Source organism: Chlorocebus sabaeus, chromosome 14, assembly GCF_047675955.1.
Source record: "Chlorocebus sabaeus isolate Y175 chromosome 14, mChlSab1.0.hap1, whole genome shotgun sequence".
Classification (NCBI taxonomy): Eukaryota; Metazoa; Chordata; class Mammalia; order Primates; family Cercopithecidae; genus Chlorocebus; species Chlorocebus sabaeus.
The window spans coordinates 103,373,290-103,400,324 of NC_132917.1; the positions used below are offsets into that span (position 1 = coordinate 103,373,290).

Sequence of the window (27,035 nt, forward strand, 5' to 3'; positions counted from 1 at the left end):
CCTTATTTTATGGAGGAAAACCAAAGCACTGAAAAATTTGGTGGTTGGATATCTGAAACTGACTCTTAGCTTAAATATATGAAGAGAATTCAACATTAAAAGTACCATTGTAAGCTGGGTGTGGTGGTGCGCCTGTAGTCCCAACTACTTAGGAGGCTGAGAAGGGAGGATCACTTGAGTCCAGCAGTTATTAGGAGTTTGAGGCCAGCCTGGGCAACACAGTGAGACTCCATCTCTACAAAACCAAACAACAACAAAAAAGTTCCACTATTATTTACAGGTTTGAATTTGCAGAAAGTACCTTTTCATAAAGCAAAACATTTCTCTGCTGAAACAAATATATGTGGCCAAAAAGAAACAGAGAAAAACATTAATTCTGTGGGCATCAGTAAAATGTTCACACCACTGCATGACTGCTCTCTGGGAAGAAGTCCTTAGATTTTTGCTGAGAATTAAGTCTCTTAAAAAAAGAAAGTAGTTTAAACATTGAGAACTTTCAAATATAATAATAAAATAACCAATTCAACAATATTATGAGTGTCAACTTTTTATAGGCAAAGATTCTCAATTGATATATTACCCAACTAATGGCTAGAGGTTGTGCAACGTAGAGTTTAAAGAAAGAGGAATATAAAATATGAATATTATAAAAATGTGCAAAGAATAGCGTGACATATTAGTATCTAACTATTATTAGTAACTATTGCGATTGTTACACTGGTATCTGAGGATGGAGCCGTTCCCTGGTCTCTGTCTCTTGATTGAACATACATTGCTTCCGCATACTAGCTTCTAAGGGAGGTGCTAACCTCTGGCGCCGCACTGTGGTCCAGAAGAGCTACTGCCACTAATGAGCTGTTCCCTTCCTCTCTGTCAGCCTCCACTCTACATCTGAAAAAGATGGATAGCACATTAAAACTTTTGGAGCTGTGAAGAATATGTTTGCTGGCATGCAGAGATCTCTGCCTGCTCCTTCATACAGAAGTTCCTGAGGTTTCAACATTCAACAACTCTTCAGTAAGCTCTAAGCTCTGTACGGCAAGAGACACAAAGTTAAACCTCAGTGCCTCCTGAAGTTTCCAGTGCAGGAGCAGGAGATTTAAGATCAGTCCTGGGTTAGGTCCGGATCCTAATCTCCTCTGCATAGCTCGTATTTTTATATTTTAAGGTGCGTGTCCTCTTAAGCTAACTCTGTTTTATTTTACTAATTTCTTTCCCTTGGACCAGAAAGTATTCCAAAATTCTTTGTGATTCCTAGTGATGCCAGATCTAGTGTCTTGCTTGATGGCTGTATAATTCAGGAGTTATTCCTACTAAAGTACTCCATTAAATACAGTAATATTCTAACAGACCACTCTAGAGCAAAGTGCAGACAAAAAAAAAGTACGTGTTTGCCTTAGAAGATTCATACATTCCTAGTAAATATTTCCATGCTATGTGAAAGTCAGTCTCAAATCAGGTAACTATAATTTCTAAAAATATTTAGAAATTTTGTAATGTGATTAAATTCATACATCATTTGGATAGAAGGGGGGAAAAAGACATGAGAGATCCCAAAATGTGAACCAGGGATCACTGGAGGAAAACATTTCATGTGAAACTAGGAGAATTCATGTCCATCCTGCAACTGACCTAACTGTGAGAAAGGCCTGCAGTTCAGATCCCTAGTGTGTGAGAGCTGTTCATTTCATCGTCAATTCATACGTTTCTTCGTCCAACACATATTTAGCGGGTACTCACTGTCTCCAGGTACTATGCTAGGAGCTAAAGATAAAAGAACGAGTCAAACAGACCAATACCTTCACAGCGATTTTCAGTAGGAGAAAAGCAAAATGATTAAGTGCTGAAAAGTTAAGGGAAATCAAAGGGCAAAAAAGAGGACCCCCAATTAGTCTAGAAATTCAGCTACCAGGTAAGATGTCTAAAGGTCACGAAGAAACCACTAAAGGGTTTAAAATGTGTGCCCACGTTTCGCTTCTTGCTTCAGTCATTCCATGGGTTGGTGTTACCACGTTCACGGCTGAGCTCCTAGTCAGAGGGCATTTTGAGGAAAGAGCCAGGCCAAGTCGCTCTCGGCATAGGGACATAATTGAACTCTTTTAAGATTTGCTTGAAGGGAAAGATGAAAAGAGTGTCTTTTTAAAACTAACTTATTTACCTCCCATTTCCAAGAATAAGTAAAAGGACTTTTTGTTTTTCAAATGTAAAAAAAAAAAAGTGGATAGCCTTTGACTTCAGTAGCATAGATGTATAAAGTTAAATTGATACAGGGTCTACGGGCAGTGAGGGCCCAGAAACAGATTTGTCATTCATTTTCTTGTTCATGATGCACAATCATTCTTAAAAGTGTTGTGTGACAAACTCCTAGAAATTATTGTCTAAATGTGCCCTCTTCCTATTACTATGTCACTAAGTGTGTAGACCTGCCTGATTCACTTACTAAAACTGTATCCTGCGATAACTTTTTGGAACAATCCCTGAAATATTCTCCACTGCTTATTTTACAGTAGCTGAGAATATAGCCTGCTGTTTATGGGCAACTAGTCATGGGGTAAAGGGTGAGATGAAACCAGTGTTGGCCTGGGTGTGAATTCCTTCCAGACACTTACTTAATGTGTTAAACTTAAGTCTATTTGTTTATTTTAAAACATTTTTACACTATATTTCTTCACTTATAAAATGGGTAAAAAATATCTGCCTCTTTGGATTTTTATGATTAACAGAAAAATGCAAGTAAAGTGCCTTGTATTGAGCTTCCCATGTAGAGATAGGTACTCAAAAATTTTAAAAAGCTCTTATTTGCTGCCTTTTCACGGGGGTATGTTAGGCACATACCTTTAATAAAAGTTTCCAGTGAAAGGAGAAGGGGAGGCTGAGTTTGGGATGCGCAGTGATTCTTTTTAAGATAATATCTTTAGTTTCAATTCTGTAGCACTTTTGAAAAACTGGTGCTTTGTGAAATAGCAAATGAAGTAGTGCTCTGTAACATCTCTCAGAATTCTTCTCTCTTTTTAACCTGGACCTGTCCCTCCATTACTTTGAAGGTCCAAAGAGGACTGTTCCTTATTTTCTTCTCTGTAGGTGGAGGATTTTTTTTTTTTCTTGTACCCTCTGCTGACATCTCATTGATTTTCTATGTTAAAACTTAGAAGAAAAAAAAAAAAAAACTGCTTTGAAGGTCGAACTGCCTGGTGTTTGTTTAATAGTAGAAGCCACGTGTTTTGACACATCAAAGATTAAGAAAAGAGGAGGATTTTTATTTCATAACTATCAAAGGGAAAACTTTCAGTTAATTGAATGGCAACTAGTCCCCTTTGTGCTCATTTCAGTTTCTGGCGATAAAGATGCAGTTTCTGGCGATAAAGATGCTCGAACAGTGAGATCGCAACCACTGAAGAAGGCTGCGCTCTGAAGGAGAGGAAAGGTTGGCTCTGCATGAGAAAGCCCTTTCAGATCCAGAAGGAGAATCGCGCTTCCTTTCTTTCCCTAACCACAGCCTGTCCTGTAATTAGCGGAGCAAGTCAATCTGAGCGAGGCAAATCACTGGTTTTCCATGAAATAATTGTATTCCTTATGCTCTTGGACATGTACACCTCTAAGCCTAAAAGCGGAGAAAGATGTTTTGGTTTTACGTGAGCTGGGGGAGGGAGAAGAAAAGTGGCAGCGACAGTGTAGCAAATGGGTGAAAGCAGCACAGCGTGGCAGAGGAGAGAACAGGATTCCGACTCCGTGGGGGCGTGGGAACACTGAGTTCCGCACAGGGAGTTCCCCTGCGCAGAGCACCTTGTGCGCGAGTTGATAAACTCTCGCAAAGGAAACAAAATTTGGCTTTCCTAAACTTTCTGTATGTTCAGAGAACCCCATGCCGTGTCTTGGCCTCCGCAGCGCCCGACTGGGGTGACAGCACCCCTCCTCCACCGGCCCGGGCTTCTCCTCCGGACCGCGAGCCTGTGGCGGCTCCCCGCGCGCCCAGCGCACCGGGTGTCCCCTTGCAGGAGCCTGCGGGGGCGGGGGAGGAGGGAAGGGCGCGACGCGTGGGTCGCGCCGGTCCCTTCACTGGATGGACGTCCGACGCTGCCTCCGGGGCGGAGACAGCTCCGGCCACCATGCGCCCGGTGCTGCGATTCCACCCACAGTTCGCCGGCTCTGGGGGTGGCGGGTCGTGGCGCGCGGTGCCTGCGCCAAGGGAGGGCAGCCATCGCCCCCGCGGTCACTGGGGCCCTGCGTACCCCGCGGGCTCGAGCAGGTGCGCGGTGTGCCGGCCGGGTCCCCTTGTCCTCCTGCCCCGCGGCTTGGGCGCTGCGCCCGCCCCGCCCCCGCCCGCGGGCCGCCCTGGGCAGGGCCTGCAGCTGCGGCTGGGGAGCAGCTCACGGGCATGGGCCGGCGGCCGGCGGCGGAGGGCGGCTGAGGGCTGCTGAGGGTCCGCGCAGTGGCCTCTTGTCGCCCAGCACGTGCCTTGCCAGGCAGTGCGCCTGCTCACAGCGAGGACCTAGCCCTCTGGTTGCAGAGACCCGGTCCCGCAGCAGCTGCGGGTGGCTCTCGCTGCCCTGCTCTGCACGGGGCAGGGCGGAGCGGGCTGCGCAGCCCGGGCGCGATGCGTTGAGCGCTCGCAGGGCCAACCGCCGCGCCTCTCGGCGGCAACCGGCGGCACCCATGGAACCACTGGGCAACTGGAGGAGCCTGCGGGCGCCACCGCCTTCGATGCTGTCGCTGCTGCTCCTGCAGGTGGCGGGGCCCGTGGGCGCCCTGGCGGAGACCTTGCTGAACGCGCCGAGGGCCATGGGCACCAGCTCCAGCCCGCCCAGCCCTGCGAGCGTGGTGGCTCCCGGAACGACACTGTTCGAGGAGAGCCGGCTGCCTGTGTTTACCCTGGATTACCCCCACGTGCAGATCCCCTTCGAGATCACTCTATGGATCCTGCTGGCCTCCCTGGCCAAGATTGGTGAGCGAGCTAGACTCGTGGGGAATGGGAGGGGGCGGTCTCGGGGGGACACCTGGAGGGTGACTGGGTCAGCCAGCTGACCTCTGGTCACTCAAGATAGTGACCGCCTCATCTCGAGTCAGGGCAGGGGCGACAGATGGAGCAGTTTCTTCTGCTTGAAAAGGACTCTAGGAAGAGCAGTTTCGCGTTTTGGTTCTTAAGTGAACATTGGCCTTGAAATGGCCCCAAAGTGTAAGGTCTACAAACTTAGCGATTGCTGCTTACTTCTGCCGCACGGAACGCCAAGTTTGTCAGCCCTCTGCTTAAGTTGAGTGAGACCTGTTTCTTGAAGTGTACCAGTCTCACCTGCAGGGAGAGAGGTGCAGATGAAACCCGGAGCTATTCATAATGTGGTTAAAACTTACCGGGATGCTACAGGAGAGAGGCGCCTTGGCAGTGACACAGACCCTGCTGTGCGCCTGACTAATGAGGTGCATGGAAGGGGACCAGGGACACCTGAGTGCTTGCAGCTGCAATAGAAACGCCCTGTCTTCTCCCTCTATTGGGTTGAGGCTGTCACTCTCCAGGAAGCTTTTGCTTCAAGGGTGGCTGAGGCCAGTGAGGTGAGATGCGTATTTAAAAATAATTAACTCTGAGCCCAGGACAATGGCCCAGCCTGTAATCCCAGCATACTGGGAGGCCCAAACGTGAGGATCCCTTGAGGCCAGGAGTTCAAGATCAACATGGGCAACATAGCAAGACCCTACAATACAAAAATAAAAAATCGGCTGGGTGCGGTGGCTCACACCTGCGATATCAGCACTTTGGGAGGCTGAGGCAGGTGGATCACGAGGTCAGAAGTTCAAGACCAGACTGGTCAGCATGGTGAAACTCTGTCTCTAGTAAAAATACAAAAAAAATTAGCCATACGTGGTGGCAGGAACCTGTATTCCCAGCTACTAGGGAGGCTGAGGGAGGGAATTGCTTGAACCCAGGAGGCAGAGGTTGCAGTGAGCCGAGATTGCCACTGCACTCCAGCCTGTGTGACAAAGCGAGACTCTGTCTCAAAAATAAATAAATAAATAAAAAGTAGCCTGGTGTTGTGGTGCACGTGTGTATTCTCAGTTACTTGGAGGCTGAGGCGGGAGCCTGAGGGAGGAGGATCGCTTAAACTCAGGAGGTTGCGGTTGCAGTGAGCCATGAATGACACCGCTGCACTCCAGCCTGGGCCACAGAGAGATACCTTGTCTCAGGAAAAACAAAACAAAACAAAAAAAAACTACCCACTTTCACACTACCTTTAACTCTCATTTTGAAAGCAGAAACCTCAGAATATATTATCTCATCTTCATTACCCATGCCCCAGAAACTTTTATGTTATGAGCATGGTGCTTTATATTATTTTTACTTTATATTTTAAAGACTTCATAAAAATCCTGAAATATATTAACTACTGTTATAATGAATCAAATAAGTTATTAGGTCCAAAGAATGTAGGCATTACATATATTTTATGTCTTTACCCTGTGAGATGAGGCAGATTTCCATAAAGAATGAAAAGACACATTGTCTGCCATCCTCAGGGAGCTTATTGATGAGTAGAGAGAGGTGTACACACTATGTGATTATTGCCCAGGACACTGCTAAGTAGGGTGACAAACTCAGAAAAGATAGTATGCCATTGAGCAGAGAGCACTTCCTCGTGCAGATAAAACTTTTAAACTGGATTTTCCAGGATGACCAGGATCTGGTCAGTTAGAGAGAAAAGAGAGCAACATTCCAGAGAGGAATGAACAAAGACATAAATTGGGAGGGGAGTGCAAAACAGGTAGAAGGGATGCTTTACAGGAGGGTGGAAGTTGTGGTAGGTAAACCGGAAGCAAATCTTCATGCCAGATAAGATTAATTAGATTCTATTAGTGGTGACTAAGAGAGACACATATTATTTAATGACTCTGAAGTCTGTAATTGACTGGCTTTGACGTGGTTCTACTAGTTGAGTGTCTTAATTCCACTGATAAATGGTATAAGGGAGGGGGACTTCCCCATCTATCAACCAGATAGGCACATTTGTGTAAATTCATTGCCTCTAATAATAAACTCAGATGCCACAAGCCCGCCCTGTAGGGAGTGGCAATATTAATACTCCCACTAGTTGAGGTGGAAACTCTGAGTGAGTTTGCACCCAGAAGCACACAAAGTGGCGAGCCAAAATGAATGACCTGTTCCCTATCACTCCCTCTGAGCCTCAAGGCTCCATCACTGGAGGGCTGCTTCTGTGCCTGTTTCCATTACAGCTTCTCTGTTGCCATTTCTATTCCAACTCTCTCCTTTGTTCATCACTTCTGATTGTTTTAATCAGATTAATGACAATAATAACAGCCGCTAGGAGGCACTTAAGGGCATTATCTCTAATTTTTACAGTCACTATGCCAGGTAGGTGTTGATTTCCTGGTTTCATATAGGAGAAAATGAAAAAATGGGGAGATTAACTTGGTGGTGGGTGGTGAGCCAGAATTCCAGCCAGGTCTGTCTCATTTCTCATCTTTGTGCATTTCCAGAAGGCATGTTCTTTTGTGAGGATTAAATGAGAATGAATGTGTAACACCTTTAGAATAAAGCTGGGCATACTGTAAGTACTCCATCACTCCATCCATACTGTCATCATTAGTAGCAGTGAGGACAGTGGTGTAGTCAGAGTAGCAGTAGTAACTGTACAGTTTCTGGCACTACAGAACCTTTTCCACTATTCACTGTCCTGGGCTGCCTCTTGTCTCTCTTTACTTCTATTTTGGCCTCAGTTATTATTCTGTGGGCTGCCTTTCTGCACTTATTCTCTTGCTGTCCTGTTCCATTCATTTGACTGGACCAGCTCACTCTCACTGTGTGATACTTTGTTAAAGGCATTCATGGTTTCTTGGGAAACAGGTGCATTTGTCTCTCCACTAGCATCTTCTTAGCCCAGATGTGTTTACATTCCCTGGGGCCCCTCTGTTCTAGTTGCCAGTTTCTGCTTTCCCCTGCATCATGCTTTGCTATGGAAATCATCACATATTGCACCTCCTGTTTTCCCCCAAATTTGGAACGTCTCTGGCTACTACTTTATCTTTCCTTTCTGCATCTGAGTGTCACAGAGATGATAATTTCCACCCAGAGAGGGGTCCGAACAGCCAAATGGAGACTGCCACAGGTAGAGTGAAGGGTATATTTCTCAGGACAGAATGTGGAGTTTTAGAGTCCAAAATGCTGGTGCCTGAGGTATTTTCTCTAGATTCTCCTGCACAGAGCCCAGCCTTGTCCTGCAGCTTCCCCTGTGTTCCTAGAGGAGCCAGGAAATGCCCAGAAATCCCCACCCCTCCTCTTGCTCCCAGGGTCCTGAACTTTTTGTTTGGTTTTAAGCAGGATGGTCTTGGTGCTGTGGGACACTCTTGTACCCCACTAAACAGTCATCTAGTCATTTATCTTTCAACTTTTGCTCTGAAAAAGCCGTTTTGGGGTGGCTTATATGACTTAAGTTGCTCATATTTGGGAATGAAGAGGAATTGAGGTGTGCAGATGGTTGTGAAACTGTGGGATAATGCAAATGCTAACCCCTGCAAAATGCCATGGTTTCTATTTAGGGCACTTTTATGCCATTTGTGTAGTGTACCTAACCTTACCTGCCTCAGAGAGAACATGGAGAAACCTTGCTAGTGAAGAATCTAAACATGGTTAAATTAACAGGTTGTCCAAATTGGAAGCTCCAAATAACATTTGTAGGGCATTTAAATAATGCCTGATGGTGAATTCAGAATAGTTTTCTAATATATATTATATTATATATTATAAGCCAATATAATCTGAGAAATATTACAATCAGAAGTGAGAAAATCCATTTTTGGCAAAGTAATGAATGATTCAGCTTAACTCTTAATTGTTACACTTCATTATCATTATCAGTTACACTTCATTATCACTTCATTATCAAAATCAACATCCTAATTACTTGGTCCAGAAAAAGTAGTTTTGTAATTATAAAATTTACCAAAACAATGATAATGATGATAAAGATGATGATGAGTATATGCTTATGAAGTAGGTCAAAATATTTTTTTTAAAGCACAGCAAATTTAGTATACCTCGGAAAAGCTTTAAAAGTTTTGTCAAGAAATGTTTCCTCATTTGATTTTTACTTAGGTCCTCGCACCTGTGAATTCACATTATTCTTTCACTTTGAATATTTATATTTTGAGCAACTGTTGATTATTTTTACAGTTATAAATACACACTTTGCTTGATAAATCTTGTACAGAGGGATCGGGTTCTACAGCCTGGAATAATGGGTAGCCAAAGAATTAAGATAAAATTTTCTGGTGTGTTTTAAGATTGACTCCTCTGATTTCTTTGCCTGTGAAATGGCCCAGTGGGGTTTTTGCTAATTTGGGAGAACTTGGACGTGGACTGTATTTCTTCTCAAGGTTTAAGGACAAAGCACTGAGCACCTTGCTGTCTAAAGTAACAGAGCCTCCTTCTTTGTCCTGGGGTTCCCCTAACATACCTTCCCATATCTTGAGGTCTTGTGAGGCTGGCCTATTTCCATCTCCTTTCAAGTGTCACTGGTCACTCTGCTCTTTTTTATTTTCTCTGCCCCTTAGTTGGAGTGGGATGCAGAATTTTCCACCTCCCTCCATCCTGCTGTCATGAAATTAAATAAATTATATTCTCATAATTTTAAGGGAAAGATAGCAGTTTGGCTCATGAAGACGTCTCCTCTGGGATCCAGGCTATGCTGAAATTGAAATCTGAAACCTAAGAGTTTCATATCTGTCTGAATTACAGAGACTTTGATCTCTGAAAAAAACTTATCCTTGCACTTAGCCTGTTTTTCTTTGTCCTCTGGTTTTCCTGAGGCATATTCATCAACTGGATGGTCAGTGGATGGAGCTCAGGGTCTTCACCTGCTGTCTGAACCACATCTCACTTTGAATACACTTCTAAATTCAGGAGTTTCTGGTGGCAGGTATTGGTTCCTCGTAAAGTTAAAAGGAGACCACTGATTCCTTTCCTTCTCAAAGCCTCCATCTTCTCCCAGTGGGCTGCTCACACAGTTTCTGTTCTCTGTCTGAAGGAGGACTTCAACAGCTTTCTCATCTTCTCTCTGAAAACCAATTTGGGTGTCTTCTAGAATTTCGCCACTACACCTTACCTCTGAAGTGGTTTTGTACCCTTTAAAATAATAGATATTTTTTATCACCAAATGAAAGTGTTACATTATACCCACTTTAACAATGATAACAATACTCAGCTTTCTTTCTTATAGAATTATTTCACCTAGATTGAAGCCCTAAGAAGTATACAATGAACTATTCGCATAAACTGTTTGTTCTGGCTGGGTATGGTAGCTCACAATTGTGATCTCAGCACTTTGGGGGGCTGACGTGGGAGGATCACTTGAGGCCAGAAGTTTGAGACCAGCCTGAGCAACATAGTGAGACCCAATCTCTTCAAAACGTTAACAACAACAACAACAACAACAACAACAGAAAGCCAGGTTTGGAGGCCTGTGCTTTTAGTCCCAGCGACTCAGGAGTTAGGCAGGAGGATCACTTGAGCTCAGGAGTTCTAGATTACAGTGACCTGTGATGACGCCCCTGCACTCCAGTGTGGGTGGGCAACAGACAGATGGAGACCCGCTCTCTTAGAAACAAAAAACTAAACTGTTCCTTGGATGGTATAAAAACTCACCTGTAAAACAAAGTGAATTGATGGTTTTGGTATATGGATAGATTTTAATCCGTTGAGTCCATTGCTTTAATGTTTATAGTTTTATTTGGTTTATCTGTGTCTTCCGGGGTCAATGTTGGTCATCTGTATTTTTTATAAAATTATTATTTTGAGTTTTAAAAAATTTATTGGAAGTTGTTTTATGATTTAAAAGATCTCCACTTTATATGCATATATGTTCTCCTTTCTGTTTCGAATATTGTTATGTTTTTCTTTTTTTCACCTCGATCAGGTATGCAGGAGTTTGTCTATTTGATGCTTTATCAAAGAATTAGCTTTTGGTTAGCTTCTAAGTTATCTGCTTCTACTCTTACATTATGATTTACTTACTTCAGCTTCCTTTGGGTTTATTTATTTAATTAATCCTTGAATTGAAAGCTTAACCCATTCATTGTTTAGTTTACTTATGTTCTATTAATATTGTTAATTCACACCTTACAAGAGTAAGAAACACCAATATTTAAAAACATAATTAATATTATTTTCAATAGTTTCTCTGGTAGGTATTTTTATGAATCCCTGAGCTCCAAAACTGACACACAGTTATGCTAAAATGACATCAGTCTTATTAACATGAACAAAATCACTTCAGTAGCTTACTTACTTATTGAAACTCCTAATAAGCCAATTCTCTAATCAATTTATCCAAAATATGGATATTTGCTTGTCTTCATTAAATTCAAATCTATGATATACTGTATACTTAAGACTCTGTCACAAACTAAACGTATTCATCATACTCAAAGTTTATGTAAATCCATCTTTGATATAAGTAATACCAATAAAGATAATGGTAAAGACAAAAGATTTAAGGGAAATTATGCAAATGACATATCAGTTTCTGAATAAATTGCATGATCGCTTTACCGCTGTTAAGTAGGAAACCATGGGTGTTCTGAAAGGATTACTTAACACGGCATACCAATGATAAAACTGGAATGGTGACTGCTTTTGATGGATCTCATCTCAGGATGCTCAGAGTCTACAAAATCAGTTTGATTTTCATGGAGCCAAAGGTATGCTTCATGAACTAAAATAGGATTAGTCAATGAAACTCTTCTTAAAGATGAATTCTCATGATCCAAATGGGTAAATTTTGGAAGAATGGCAATATATGTTATTTAAGGCTAGAAATATACCCCTTTTTCCTACTTTAGTTGCATTGCATAGTTTTGATATGCACGGTTTTCACTGTCACTCAGCTCTCAGTATTTTTAAACCCCCTTGTGATATTTAATGCTAACTCAATAATTAGTCAGAATTTTACTTCTCAGTTAATAAACTTATGGAGATTTGGGTTGTTTTTTTGTTGTCGTTGTCAGTTTTAGAGATAGGTTCTCACTATGTTGCCTTGGCTGCTCTCAAACTACTTAGCTCAAATGATTCTCCTGCTTAAGCCTTCTAAGTAGCTGTAACTATAGGCATGCACCACCATGCCCAGTTGTTTTTTATTTTATTCACATTTTATTGCATTTTGGCTAGATAGGTATAATGCTGATTTTTAGTGTTGATTGTGATATCCTTTATGGCTTATTTTATGGACATTTTAAAACTATATTTTCCACTTACACTTGAAAAAGAATGTGTATTCTCTATTTATTGTATACAGGATTTTATATACTTAGATGTATACATATACAGACACAGAGACTAGATCAAATTTCTAATTACGGTGTTAAAATCTTCAATAGCATTACCAGTTTTTTGGCTACTTTATCAGTTCCTGGGGTACATTAAAGTCACTTCTAAGATTGTGATGTCAATTACTTTTTGTAATTGTTGCAATTTTTGCTTTGTTTTGATGCTATGTTATTATATACTCATTCAATATTGTTACATCTTCAGAGTGAGTTCTTCCTTTAATTATTAAGTTTTTAACTTCCTTATTTCCAGTACTTGTGGCTCAAAGTGTATTTTTTTCATATAAAACTATTACCATTTAAAAGAAAACTTGATTTTGCACATGTACTTTTTTCCATATCTGTTTTCTATATCTACATTTTCCAGATTTATATTTTTATACCTATGCTATCAAATGAGTTGTGTCATTTTCATTTGGATAGACCTCATTAAACCACATAGATCTGGATTTTGCATCTTTAATTTCACATTTTAAAACACCGTAGCTTAAAAAGAGAAATGTAATTGCACTTATTGTGAATAATGATATATTTTGACTTATTTTGCTCTCTGTTTACTATGCTTTTACTTGGTGTCCTAATCTTTCTTTCTTGCCATATTTTGGCTTGGTTGATTTCTCTTTCTTATTTTTTATACAGAATTATGTATTCTATTTCTATTCTTTTTAAGGTTACTTTATAGTTTTGTGTGATTATCTGATGTAACAGGAGACAACCAGACTACCATGGCTCACATCTCAGATACATTTTCCTACCTATTTTGTGGTTATGTGATTTTCACAATATAACTTAAACTCTCAGGGCTCTGTAGTCCTGGTGGTAAAGTAAAGTGGTGACAATAAACATAGCAATGTCATAGGCTGTTGTGTAAAGTAAATTAGCTAATACACATAAAGTGTTAAAATAATTTCATGGAACATAATGGTATCAAATAGGTTCCCAGAACATAAAAGTATTTGCTATTTTTATTATCTTCTTCCTAATACTTGAACTTAAATAAATTCTAACTGCATGTTTCAGAATCATAATATTTTGTCATAATTCATGTTTGGACTGTATTTAACTTCCTCCAAATTAGTTTTTGCTTTGTATAAGAAATAGTTACATAGATTTGTAAACACGTTTTCCAGTTTTTCTTCATTGTTACTTTTTATCTCTTTCTGCCTTCCGGGTTCTTTTTTGTTTGTTTTTGTTTTTACTGATATATATTCTTTAGTGGATACTTCAGGGAAGGCTTTAGTCTTGCATGGAAACATCTTTATTTTTATTATACTCTTAAATGATAATATAACTGAGTGTAGGGTTTGGTGTTATTTATCACTCAGAATATATTACTTCAATACTTTTTGTCCTCTTTTGTTGGTAAATAGAATTATGTTGTTACACTGCCTTTTGATATTAATTTGACTTATGTCTCTGGTTTTAAGTTTTTTAGTTGTTTTTGATATTCTGCTATTTTCTTAATGTATCTAAGTATAGATTTACTTTATTTTTCTTGCTCAGAACTTGTTATACTTCCATGCTTCTTAACAGCTGTTTCATGTTTTTCGTCTCTTCATTGCTGTGGTATTTCTTGGAGATTTTATCTTATCTTTTTTCCAGCTTACCATATTTTACTCTCAGTGCATTTCTAATCTGTGGTTAACCTACTCATTGGATTTTTAGTTTTAATTATATTTTCATTTAAGCTGTGTGGGCCCTTTTCCAAGTCTATCTGTGTTTTGTTCATGCTGTTGCATTACATAAGTATATTAATTATTGGTTTTATTCCTCTTTTATTCCTTTAAACTACATTCATTTTATAATCTCTTTTGGATTGTTCTGTTATTTATAATACTTGGGGTGCTAATTCTTACATTTATCCATTTACTGAATTTCTCTTTTCAATATTTATTTCCTTATGTAGATTGTAGTTTTAATTATGAGCTTAACTTCAGCAGGGGATGTTTATTTGGTAAACATCTGTTTTCTTTAAGTTGTAAAATGTTCTTACAAAATGGTTTGGAGTGTGCTTCTTGCTGGGACCTAGGGTTTTAATGATTTGTTTTTACTATTCATTTCTTAGCTTGGCTTTACAACATGATTCAAGTACTATAGATATAGACTTAATACCTGTATGTGGTTTAGACCTGGAATTTTATACTTTGTGGGCGTATTTCCCCTGGCTCAAAGCCATAAGGAGTTCAAGCATTTCTTTTCCTTCCTTTTTTCCTTGGCTAAAAGCATCTTTTCTTTTTCTAGTATTTATTTATTTAGGACAATGTAGCTCTTGGAAATTCAGGAATTTCTTCCGGAGCCCTTTCTTTAGTGGTCTGAAGTCAAATTTCTCATCCTCATATAGGTGTTAAAATGCCAGATCCTAGCACATAAGTCACGCTTCTGTGTCAGGAATTCCCCTGGTTCACTGTGACTTCAAATCCTACTGGCATATCTAATTTTGATTTTCTTCTCATTTTTTGCCTCCTAGACCTTTTCCTCTATTTTGAACTCGGCTAGATATTAATATCTTATGTAGTGGTATGAGGAGACACCATTTGTGTCCATATTGTTGGATATCTCTGTGACATTTTACACAGTACGTTTTAAGGACATACTTTCTATAGAAGGTTTAATTCTCATGGTTATGATATCATAATGGCTTCTCTTTAATGTAAGGTGAAAATAATGTGTACTTTCCTAGTTTTCAATCTGAAGGACGTGGGGGTGTCACTGTACTGCTTCTGTTTTATTTGGTGTATTTTCATGCTTGTGTAGAAGAGGAATAGCTTAGCAGTTGATGGAAGTGTTTGACCTAAGTTTTGGGAAGGACAACCCCAGATTAGAAGGAGGAAGACCCTGTTGTAATTCCACTTCTGCCATTAACTTGGTCTTATGACCCTGACAAGTATTCATCTACTTGGTTCTTCCATTGGGAGATATATACATACACACACACACACACACACACACACACACATACACACACACATATATATACACACATACACACACACACATATACACATACACACACACATATAAATATATATATATGTATACACACACTTACCCTATCTGTTTAAGATTGTCTGCAGGGGAGGACATCATTTCATCATTTATAACAAAGCTGTTACTTTTACAGCAAAAGAGACTTAATCCAAGAGAAGCATGTGTTTATTATATTAATATTATATTAAAGTGATGTGTAGACATGGGCGTATTGTCATTTTAAATGATACAAGCGCAATTATAGGTTATTCTCTCGCAATTACATCTTTTAAATGTGTGAGTCATAATTGATGTGCTTCCTGCAACCGTCCTGTGCATTGTTTATCACTGTACAAGGGTTTTCTCGTCTTGATTTGTCAAATTCATCCCTTGTTTGAAGACGACTTGTATTCCTCTTCCTCTCTGATAATTCCGGTGGGTAGGGCAGGGAAATTCCACCAAAAGATCTCTGTTATGACTGTGACGAGCATACTTTCCAGGTGAGTTTCACGTTATTAGTTTGTGTTGGCATACAAAGGCTCACAGGGGAAAGACAGATAAGAAAAATCAAATTCACAATACATTTAGAAATTTCACCTAGAAATGAATCAGATTACACCGGCCTGCTCTGTCTGGGAAGCACTCTAAAGAAGTATAAAGGTTTTGCTATCCATAGAAAGTTGTTTGGAAAATCACAGGGCAGTGAAACAACTCCATAGCCATAGTTCTGTGACTCTGCCTCTGGTTGCTTTTCCCAATTCCTGGGCCTGTTTCCTGGAGACCCACTGGCCAGGAAACCTGAGCAGTGTAATGCAACCAGTGGCGCATTTTCTTGTAGCACAGAAGGGAGGAGATGGGTGAGACTCTGTCATCCCTCTATCACAGTTTCTTTAATAAAATAATAATAGCCAACAAGGACAGAATATTATTCTCTGCCAGGTATTTGAGCCAAGCGCTTTATATTCTTTGTCTTATTTAATCTTCACGGTAATTCTGGGAGGTAGGCACCATTGTTATTCCTAGTTTTAAAAAATAGATGAGGATAAGAGTTTAAGGAGCTTAGGTAACTTGTCCAAGGTGTCAGCTATCAAGTGGCAGAGGTGGGGCCACAGCTAGTTGTTCATCACTTGGATGTGTCTCACCCGGCCCCCCTGTTTCTCACGGGAAATAATATTAAAGTACCACACTTCAGGTGTGGTCTCCAGCGCACTTTACCCACTCTTAACCTGGAGCCAGAGGCCTGCATTTGAGGCTCATGCTTGACCCATAGGCCTTGTTATGACAGTCTCAGATTGCCATTGTAAAATCACGCAATAATAATAGCACCTGGCCTCCTCAGTGTGATTCTGTGAGGACGAATCGAAGTAATACATGGAAAAAGTACATTGCAACCAAAAAGTTAGGAGTAGTATGACCTCACAACAACTCTAAACTGGGCAGGACACAAAGAGCTAAGGAAAAGGTAAGGTAGCGGAACTCAGTAGTACCAGAGCCGGACCATGAGTCTAGAACTTCAGAATCTTGGCCTGGTCTTTTCCATCATCCATGACACACAGAATACAAAATTTTAATGCTTTTGACATATATATTTAACATGTTAAGTATTCATAGGTTAAGAAAAGGTTCAACCCATATAACTTAAGCTGTCATATTAGATTTTAATAAGTTCAACTTCAACAGATTTACAGGAGAAAAGATGTTAAATATGTTTCATTGCTGCACACACATACACAGGTATGACACATGCAAACAGGCACATATAGAAACACACGTACAGATAAATGACATTCATTAGAATGCGTGCTCAATGAGGGAAAGGACTTTGTGTTTGACTCATTGTCTGGAACAAGGCCTGGTACATAGTACAAACTCAATAAATAATTACTGAGTAAATGAGTAACTCAATAACATTTGGAGAAACTCTTTTTCTTCACCACACTTTAATGATATAATTAAAGTTACCACACTCCCTGGTTGTCCATGATATTTCTGGTTTACATTTGTTACAAATGACCTGTCACATATATTATTATTGTGTCATTTCACTCTCAAATATCCTCATTTGGATGGTAATTGATTTGATCACTCTACCATAGTGCATATACTATTATTGGATATACTTTTAATGGTAATTTAATCTCTGCAGTCCAAAATCCCAGCCCTGCTACTTACTAGCTGTGGATCTGGGTGAGTCAATTACCTTCTCTAACCTCTGTTATTTCATCAGTAAAATGAGCTCACAGTAGTAACTTCTTCATTAGGGTGTTGTGAGGATAGAGTTAACACATTTACAACACGTGCTACTTTATAGACCTCGGAAATGTGGATAGCCTTGAAGGAGAACAGATTTCTTTCTTTCTCCCCCAATGTATAATAGCATTATACCATGAAAATCTGTTTCGTCCATTTGCTCCACAGCAAGTTGTTAGATGTCCTGATCGTTTGCCGTTGTTGTTATGAAAAGGTTTCTTTCTAAATCATACATATGTCAGCCTCTGAAATATGTGACATAAGCTTAAAAAATCATTTCTTTCTGCTTTTGCTAAGTTAGTGTGCAACGGAAAAGAAAGGCAATGCACATTTTTTTTTTTTTTTTTTTTTTTAAATCCCAGGTTCTTGTCTTGGAAAACGAAAGGTGAGCAGTCAGGCATAATTGGTGGAGGGCTAGGTGAAAGACTAGGCATGGAGGGCTCACAGGCAGCTGTGACTCCCTATAGGAGCAGACTCTCTCGTTGACCCTCCTCCGGACACTTCCTGGAAAGCCCAGAGCTTCTGGGTCTCTTCTGTGTCATTAGGGTCCACAGATGCATCAGCTCACACACTTGTGGTAAGCACGTTGTTCAGCAGTTGCTTTCCTAGGCCTTTTGTGCTTTTTGTACAAAAAGTGTTTCTTTGAGAATCTAGATTGGAAAGAATGTTAAAGCAAAGTGCTGCCTAAAGTAATTATTGCTATTTTAGAAATGTCAACCCGTGCTTTTCATCACCAGTATTCTAAGGCAGAAGCATGCATCGGCTGACTGTACATTTTCTCTTACAGAACACTGGAATGGTGAGGAGAAACGATACTGAAAAATTGCAGCTTCCTCTTTTCTATCTGATTGAAAGTCTTGGTGTTCAAGGTTGGGAAGGATACATTGTTAGTGTCAACACGCCTGGTCTGCTTACTTAGGAGAATGGCAGCATTCTTTGTGTGTTTGCTGGTAAAGTTTCTGGATGAGTATGGAAGATGCTGACTCTGGCTCGAGGAGCTTTAAAGGGAAATAAGAATACATGCATGCTTGTGTGCAATAGCTCTGGCCCCAGTTTCTCTGGATTCTGTTGCCCAGGTTTGCTTTCTTCTAAGCTGTCTATCACTCTCTGACATCTGATTATTTATGTGTGAGTTGGCTGTTCACTCGCAGTTCATCCCTCTTCAAGAGAGGTTCCAAGGGCATGGGTGTCTTTTTACAAATGTTGTCCCTTACAATGTATACAGTTAAAACCAAGTAACACTGTTTTATATTTTCAATCATTTCACAACTGGAATTTGTCATCTGCTCTGAACCTCACAAGAGTCTGTATTTTATTTTGTTTTGTGTCACAGCTGACATTCATTCGTTCATTCAACTGCTCACATTCTAAGCACCACACATGAGAGGTGATGGTTAGCTAAAGGGATTTGGTTGATAAGATAGCTAATCTGTTTACTTAATGGTTGGCTCCATCTGCAGTGGGTTTCTTCCTTTCTTTTTTTTTTTTTTTTATCTTTGTCTTTTTCTTTGTTCTTATTTCAATTTTCTGTTTTGAAGCCACTAAAACCAGGGAGCTGTTACTGTTCCTAAATCTTGTAACAAATGAGTATAATTGGCAAGACTCTAGTCCTCTGTTTGCCCACTGAATGTGTTAGTAGGTTTGACCATTATTTTAATGAACGTAATAATTATGATGACTGTAGAACTCTATGGAACTGTGAATCTCCAAGAATCCTTAAAATACGCATCCCAAAACTCATTGAAACCCCTTTGATTTTTGCAACCATAAGCAAATGGGAAGACACCTGGATGTACAAAGACCACCAACTTGGTAACAGAAGTCAGGGAGGAGGGAAAGGGAATGAAAGGGATAGGATTCTAGCAAGCTTGGAAAATACAGTCATTTTCCAAATGGGATGGTTTCTTAGTTTAGCATGAGCTAACAGTGTGCAAATATTTCCCTGCCGTGTAAATAACTGGTGACTGCAGTTAAGTGTTAGCAACCACTTAACTGAAAAATGAAATCAGGTAGCAATTACTGGCAATTGTGGGTTCCTTCACTATACTTTGATCTATGTATTTTGAGCAAGTGGTAAATTTGCTTAGAAGGCAAGCTCTTGAAGGAATAGAAACCAGAAAACAGAAAATACGGTTCCCACACAAGGTGGTTGGGTGGGTGGGGTAGCGTCCCTGGAAAACTTTATATGGCTTAGTGATAGCAGTGTGCAAACAGCAAAGCCAAAATTGGCATAAATCATTTACTAACACATGAGTTGAGAGAATGATAAATCCTAAGATTTAACATCTAGCCTGGGGCAGTAGAATAAAAATTGCTTTCAACTGTTGGCTGGCATGGAAAGCTTTGAATCTAGGTTATAGTATACCAGAGTCTTTATCACCACTGGCACACCCGAGTGGCCCCTCTCCCAGCTTAACTAAGCTGTGCAAAGGATCTGTTCAGAAATAGTCACTAGAACTTGTCAACCACTTGGACTCTGTAACTCCTCCTACACACTGCCTAGGCACTGGCAAGTTTCACCTTCAGAATGATCTCTTCAAATTGAATCCTTTCTTGGTCAAACCCCTTCATCAGATTGTGTTTCTAAAATGGGAGGGTGGGAAGAAAGGAAGAAAAGAAAAAGAAAAAGTGGAGGGCCTAGAGCCTTGAGGAAATGAAAAAGTTAAAGATGTGTGGAATCACAGAAGACCCATTGAATCTGTTTCATAGCTGTAAGACCTATACCTGCAGTCCTAACAGACTGAGAGCAAGCTCTGTGGCTGCTTCACCCACCGTTCCTCACAGGAAACTTGAGTCCCAGAGTTTTCTAAATAAGAATACTCCGCGTGTTCAAGGGCAGCTCTCAGTATTTAATAGTGAGTATCTTGTTTCCCACCTGGCTGTATTAGAAATTCCCTTGCCATCTGTAGAGTCCTTTTCTCAGCTTGGGGAGACACACATTTCACACCCAGATAGAATACATGCTGAAATACTTTGAAAACTGGCCAGCGTCATCGTTATTATTTCCTTGGGCAGAGTTGCGGCGCCAGCACAACTGAGCCAGTGATCATTTCCGAGCTGTCCAGTGGGTGTGGTGTGGGTTGAAGAAAGAATATAACGCAGGCAGTGAGGTGGCCAGGGCATGAGTTAAATCCTGTGCCCAACCCAGCTCGGGTATCAGAGTAGGATTCAGCTGCCTCCAGTGAAAAAGAGACTCCCAGGGTGGCAGAGCCACCTGCCTGCAGAAGTGAACTTCACCCACTCTGTGTGTTGTCCTGGACCCACCAGAGATCTTACCCCATTGATAAAAACCAACTGCAGTGTCCCAGCTGGGATAGGGAGACACCCCTGGCCCCTGAGGAGATGGTCCCTCATTCATCTGCTTAAAGGATGGGAAACGTGTTACTTAATTCCTGGAATCTCTGCCTAAGTTGTGTTGTCATTGCTGTGGTTGAGACTAGAAGGAAGGAGCCTAAAAAGATAGACATGTAGCTGTCAGTGTGGGCCTTTGTTGGTGCCTCTTCATGCCCTGAGAGATGGAAGGGGTTACGGGGAGCAAGTTGGACAGCCAGCTCTTGCCCTGCCCAAACTCCAGCTGATGGTCACTTTGAAGAAATTGGCATGAGTGACAAAAAGCCCGGTTTTGGTGATTTTCCAAGATAACTAGGACAGAAGAATTTACATGTGGATCCTCTCAGTTTCTCAATATGAGCTCAATCGTTGAACCCACTAGATAGGCCGAACAAAACAAGCGTGCAGGCCTTGGTGGCTCATGGCCTGCAAGCTTGCAAACTCTGCTTCAGACTTTTTCATGTTACGTAAAATTTTACTTCTTGTATTTATACCTGGGTATATTTAAAAGGGCTGAGCTGATTATGTGGGACGCTTAGGCGCTCAGGATCAGTTGGAATATGTTTTATAGTCAAGTTAACACTGATCAAAATGAGTATGATTCTCAGAAAGTGATCATGTTACAAAAAGACAAATACAAATGGCTGACGTACTCTGACCATTGACAAATGTGGGAAGGGCGCTATGGAATATCTAAGGGAAAAGGGTTCATGTTTCCCACCTTGAATAGGAAGCACAAGCCAAAGGGAAGCTGAGCTGGGATTGCACTCAGGAGGCACTGTGTTAAGACACACAATGAGTTCGTCGTCTGTGAAAGGTAAACTCTATGGGTACATCAGTTGTGGTCCTGGCAATTACTGATCTCTTGAATGAAAATGTTCCTTGTGCTCACTAAAGAGAGGCACTTTCCACTGCTTCTCAGCCTTTTGATCAAGTGTGGAGAGGTACTTTCTTTAAAAATGTGTCTGTGAGTCTAGACGCAGTGGCTTCTGCCTGTAATCCCAACGCTTTGGGAGGCCAAGGCAGGAGAATTGCTTGAGGCCAGGAGTTTGAGAAAATGTATCTGTGAGTAAAATCAATGAATTTAATAGTCTTAAAAGAAAATAAAAACTTTTAAAACTATTCTGTGCTCTTTTTTCACTGAACATTATTTCAAATAAATCCAGGAGTGATGGCTCATGCCCACAATCCCAACGCTTTGGGAGGCTGAAGTGGGAGGATCCCTTGAGAGCAGGAGTTTGAGACCAGCAGGGTCAACCTTGTCTATACAAAAAATTAAAAATCAGCCAGGTGTTCTGGTGTGCACCTGTAGTCCTAGATACACAGGAGGCTGAGGTGAGAGGATTTCTTGAGCCTAGGAGCTCGAGGCTTCAGTGAGTTATGATTGCACTACTGCACTCCAGCCTGGGTGACAGAATGAAACCCTGTCTAAAAAAATAGAAACCTAAAGAAAAACTGACATGATAAACATACATGCTGTGGTAGATTGTTATATCATGTTAATATGCTATCATTCACTCAACCATTTTTCTATTCTTTGACATTGTGCTATGAGTGTTTTTGTGAGAAACTACCTGTTTTACCTTTTGAGCTGCCAAAAAATTCTGTTGCTTTGCTTCTTGTTTTTGAACAGCCCCTGCTTTGCACATTTTATATCAACATTTGTAGAGTTGCCTTTTGAAGGTTTACTTCAGACTCTATCAGGGGATCAATCAGAATTTCAGAACACTGCATGGTGACCGTGCCTACCAGCGGAGATCCATTTAGCAGCATTACCTTTTCTCCCAGTTGGTTTAGCAGTGCTTATGCAGTCATAGCAATATTTGTAAGTGTACAATTCAGTGGCACTGAATACATTCTCAGTGTTTTGCAGCCATTACCTCCATCCATCTTCACGACATTTTCATCTTCACAGACTGAAAATTTGTGCCCGTTAAACACTTACTCCCCATCACCTCCTCCCTGGAGCCCCTGGTAAACTCTACTCTGCTTTCTATCTCTGTGAATTGGTCCATTCTAGGTACCTCATGTAAGTGGAATCGTAACAGTATTTGTTCTTCTATGTCTGGCAAAAGTGAACGTTTTAAGGAGGAACAATATAGCTCTTACAACTTTAATGAAATTGAGACAAATGTAGGAACGACCAGTAGTGATAAAAGCATAAACCTCCAGTGCAATCAGATATAGACCAGTGGGCTGTTCATTTTCTTGGGAAATAAAATAACAAAATTAAAGATCAGAGAAAACGGAAAGGTTGGAACGAGGATTGTGAGGCGTGTGAGACAAAAAGTGAGATACAAACTCTGTAACTTTCTGGCATTAGAGTCTACAGTTACAACACGCACATTTTCACTGTATCTGAGGCTTGGTGTATAATCGCTAAGGAAACTAGCCAGCTCAGAGGACAGGTTAAGAGCCTTTTTCTTTGGTACCATACTAGGAAAAAACGTGTGTTTCTCTGCTGTTCTCAGCACTTCTCACACCAAATGTGTAGGTTTTTCCTTGACATCAACAACCAATTCTCCTACTCTCCAGACAGCAGCCTGGTATCCTAATATTCAATTCTATTCTGACCCTAACTACCCAGAGTCGGGACAGAATCCATAGTTAAGGGCCCTGTCCCACAAAACTGCCCATGATTCAGATGACCATCGAAAGTCCTGGGCCTCCCGATACTTTTGACCAGCTGGCTATAAACTGGGGAGTCCCATGACCTGCTCAGATTCGATCATTTGCTCACAGAACTCACAGAACTCAGGGCAACACTGGTTTACTGGTTGTTATAAAGTATACAGATGAGCATCCAGGTGAAGAGGTGCACAGGGCAGGCATGGGGAGGGTGCCGAGCTTCTATTTCCTCTCAGCATGCAGCACCCTCCCAGCTCCACCACGTGCCCACCAACAAAGAAGCTCCCAACCTCATCACTTAGGGTCTTCATGGAGGGTCCATTAGATAGGTGATGGAACTCAACCTCCTGCCCTTCTCCACTCCCCAGAATTTGGGTGGTGGAGTTGGAAGTCCCAAGCCTCTAATCCTGCCTTGGTCTTTCTGGCAACCAGCCCCCATCTTGAAGCTATCTAGGGGACCCCAGCCACCAGTCATCTCATCAGCATACAAAAGACACTTATCACTCCAGGGATTCTGAAAGTCTTGGAAGCTCTTATGTCTCTAGAACCAGACACTAAGACTGAATATTATAACAGATGCTCCTATTACCCTTATTGCTCAGGAGATTACAAGGGTTTTAGGAGCTCTGTGCCAGGAACTGGGAGCAGAGACCAAATATATATACTTCTTGCTGACACAACTTACTACATATTGTATGAGACAATAGGAGCACCCAAGTGAATAAAACTTGCGCCAGCCCTGTGACCGTGTGCTCCAGCGGGTGCGACAGACTCTCAAATGGATTTGTGAACTCAGGGTGGTGGGCACTTTGTCAGGGGCGTCAGAAGGGTCATGAAGGACAGAGAGCCACACAGAGCTCATGCACAGTCCCGCCCAAATGCTCTGTAAACATCTCAGACAAAAAGCATAGCTCTTTCCTCACCTCCTTTCCATATTGGGTGTTACTTCCCATGGCCTTATGGTAAATCCAAACTGTGAATGACAGTTCCCAGAACACCTCACCCTTTCCCTCTTTTTGGATTTCATGCAGCGTCTCTTGTGGGCCACCTTTGTCCCCACTCTAGTGAGTTTTGCATGTGCTGTTCTGCTTGAGAAGACCCTCAGACCCTTCTTGGTTTTGAGAATTCCAACTCCTGTTCACTTCTCAGGTGAAAAATGATTTCCTTAAAAAGCCCCTCCCCCACAGGGAAGACAAGATCTGAGACCCTGCCATGTAATTGTGTTGAAACTTACACTTCCTGTTCCATAACAAGCATGCTGTGTGTGATCACCTGCTCAACATCCTTCTTCCCTGTAAACTGTAAACTCCATGAGGACAGAAGTCGTGTCTGTCTAGGATATTGCTGTGTCCTTAGTGCCTGACACATTTCATGATGGTAAGTGCTTGGAAATACTTGTGAGTTAGGACAGAAAACCAAACACCGCATATTCTCACTCATAGGTGGGAATTGAACAATGAGAATACTTGAACACAGGGTAAGGAACATCACACACCGGGGCCTGTTGGGGATGGGGGGACTAGGGGAGGGATAGCATTCGGAGAAATACCTAACGTAAATGATGAGTTGGTAGGTGCAGCAAACCAACATGGCACATGTATATCTATGTAAGAAACCTGCACGTTGTTTATACCCTAGAACTTAAAGTGTATGAATATTTATTATATAACTTAAAGTATATTAATAATTATTAAAGTATAATAATAATAAAGAAATACTTGTGAGCTAATGAATGAAAAGAAATCATGTAAGTTATTTATCAATTTCTAGGAAGGAATAATCCTTGTAATGATTTTCTCATAATGTACATGGTCCAATGATTTACAGGCTATGCAATCATTTCTTCAACGTGCTGTCTCCAGCACCTCCTTGGACTTTTAAAGATGAGCTGGCTACCTTTCTGTGTAGTTAAAATTTGGCATTTAGAACCAGTCAGGCTTTTTGAAGATGATCTTTGACAAGCTGAGGAAGTTCATTTCTATTCCTAATTTGCTGAGAATGTTAATCATGAATAGATGTTGAACTTTGTCACATACTTTTTCTGCACCAATTGATATAATCCTGTGGTTTTTCTTCTTTAGCTTATTGATATGAAGGATTACACTGGTGAATTTTTGAATATTGAGCCAGTCTTGCATCCCTGGAATAAACCTCACTTGGTCATGGTGCACAATTCTTTTTATACATTGTTGAATTATTTGCTGATATTTTTGCATCAATACTCCTTGCTAAAGGATATTGGTCTGTTGTTTTCTTTTTGGTACTGCAGTTGTCTGGTTTGGTAACTGTCAGGGCAATATTAGCTTCATAAAATGAATTGAGAAGTGTTCCCTCCTCTTCTATTTTTTGGAAGAAGTTGTATAGAATTGCTTTTATTTTGTAGAATTCAGTAGAGAAACTATATGGACCTGGAGATTTTGGGGGGGAAGAGTTTTAAAATTACAACTTCAAATTTTAACTGTTTTTGCCAGTTGTAGGGCTATTCAATTATTTTTTTCATATTGGTTGAGTTGTTGCCATTGGTGTTTTTTGAGGAATTGGTCCATTTCAGCTAAGATGTCACGTGTGTGTATGGTTGTTCAAATATTCCCTTATTAATTTTTTTTTTATTTCTACATGGTCTGTTGTGATACCTTCGTTTCATTCTCAAACTGATAATCTGTGGTTTCTGTCTTTTTGCCAGTAAGGGGTCAAAAGTGGGTTGCTTTGTGGCTGGACGATGGTGACGTCCATGTTCTCTGCGTTCTTTACGTCGTCTTTGCTGGCTCCATCAGGAGGGGAGTGCTCATTACCACCCAGTAGAGAAGAAAGACCCTCTTCTACCCTATTCCTTCTCTGACACCACCCCAATAGGGAAGCCAGGGTGCTCCTTACACTGGTGAGGATGGAATCTAAACCGCCCACTCAGATGTTGCTGCCGTTGGGACCACAGTTTCTTCTGTGGTGTTTGGCTGGAGAGGAGCAGTTATTGTCTAAAACTTCTGTGCCTTGCGAGGTTGACTCTTCCCTATTCTCTTGTCTAGATAAAGCAGGCTATTGTTGGGTTTTTGTTGCCTGTGTCCATTGGCATTTCTGCATTGCTGGCTTCTTCAACTCCAAGTCTGAGATATGAGAGACAAAAAGAAGACCCAGAGAACTGAATGCCATGGTCTGGGGGTCTCTGGCCAGCATTTCTTCTGCTCTCTATCTTTTAGAGTTATATTTGCTTTACATATAATATCTAGGCTCTTTAGGTGTATAGAGTGGCATAGAGAACAATGCATCTACTCCATCTTCCCAGAAACAGCAATCTGTTCTTTTTTTAAATTATTTTTCATTTTTCACTTTTATTTTTGTTAAAGAGATGGGGGTCTTACTATGTTTCCCAGGCTGGAGTACGGTGACTATTCACAGGCGTGATCCCACTAATGATCAGCATGGGAGTTTGACCTGTTATATCTTTTCAAATTTTCGTTTTCTTACTTTTTTTTTTTTTTTTGAACAGACATTTAAAAAGATGAAAGTTATACCTGATGTAAATGACGAGTTGATGGGTG

At 40.9% G+C, this 27,035-nt stretch overlaps 1 protein-coding gene across 1 annotated transcript in view; it reads left to right on the forward strand.

The window, feature by feature from the left end:
- Positions 1-4,125: 4,125 nt before the first annotated feature.
- The window catches only part of SLC9A2 (solute carrier family 9 member A2), a 91,725-nt gene continuing 68,815 nt past the window's right edge, over positions 4,126-27,035 (forward strand). The window contains exon 1 of the mRNA XM_008008268.3: positions 4,126-4,942. Coding sequence (XP_008006459.3) covers positions 4,654-4,942 — 289 coding nt within the window. The 5' untranslated portion in view covers positions 4,126-4,653. The remainder of the gene's footprint in view (positions 4,943-27,035) is intronic.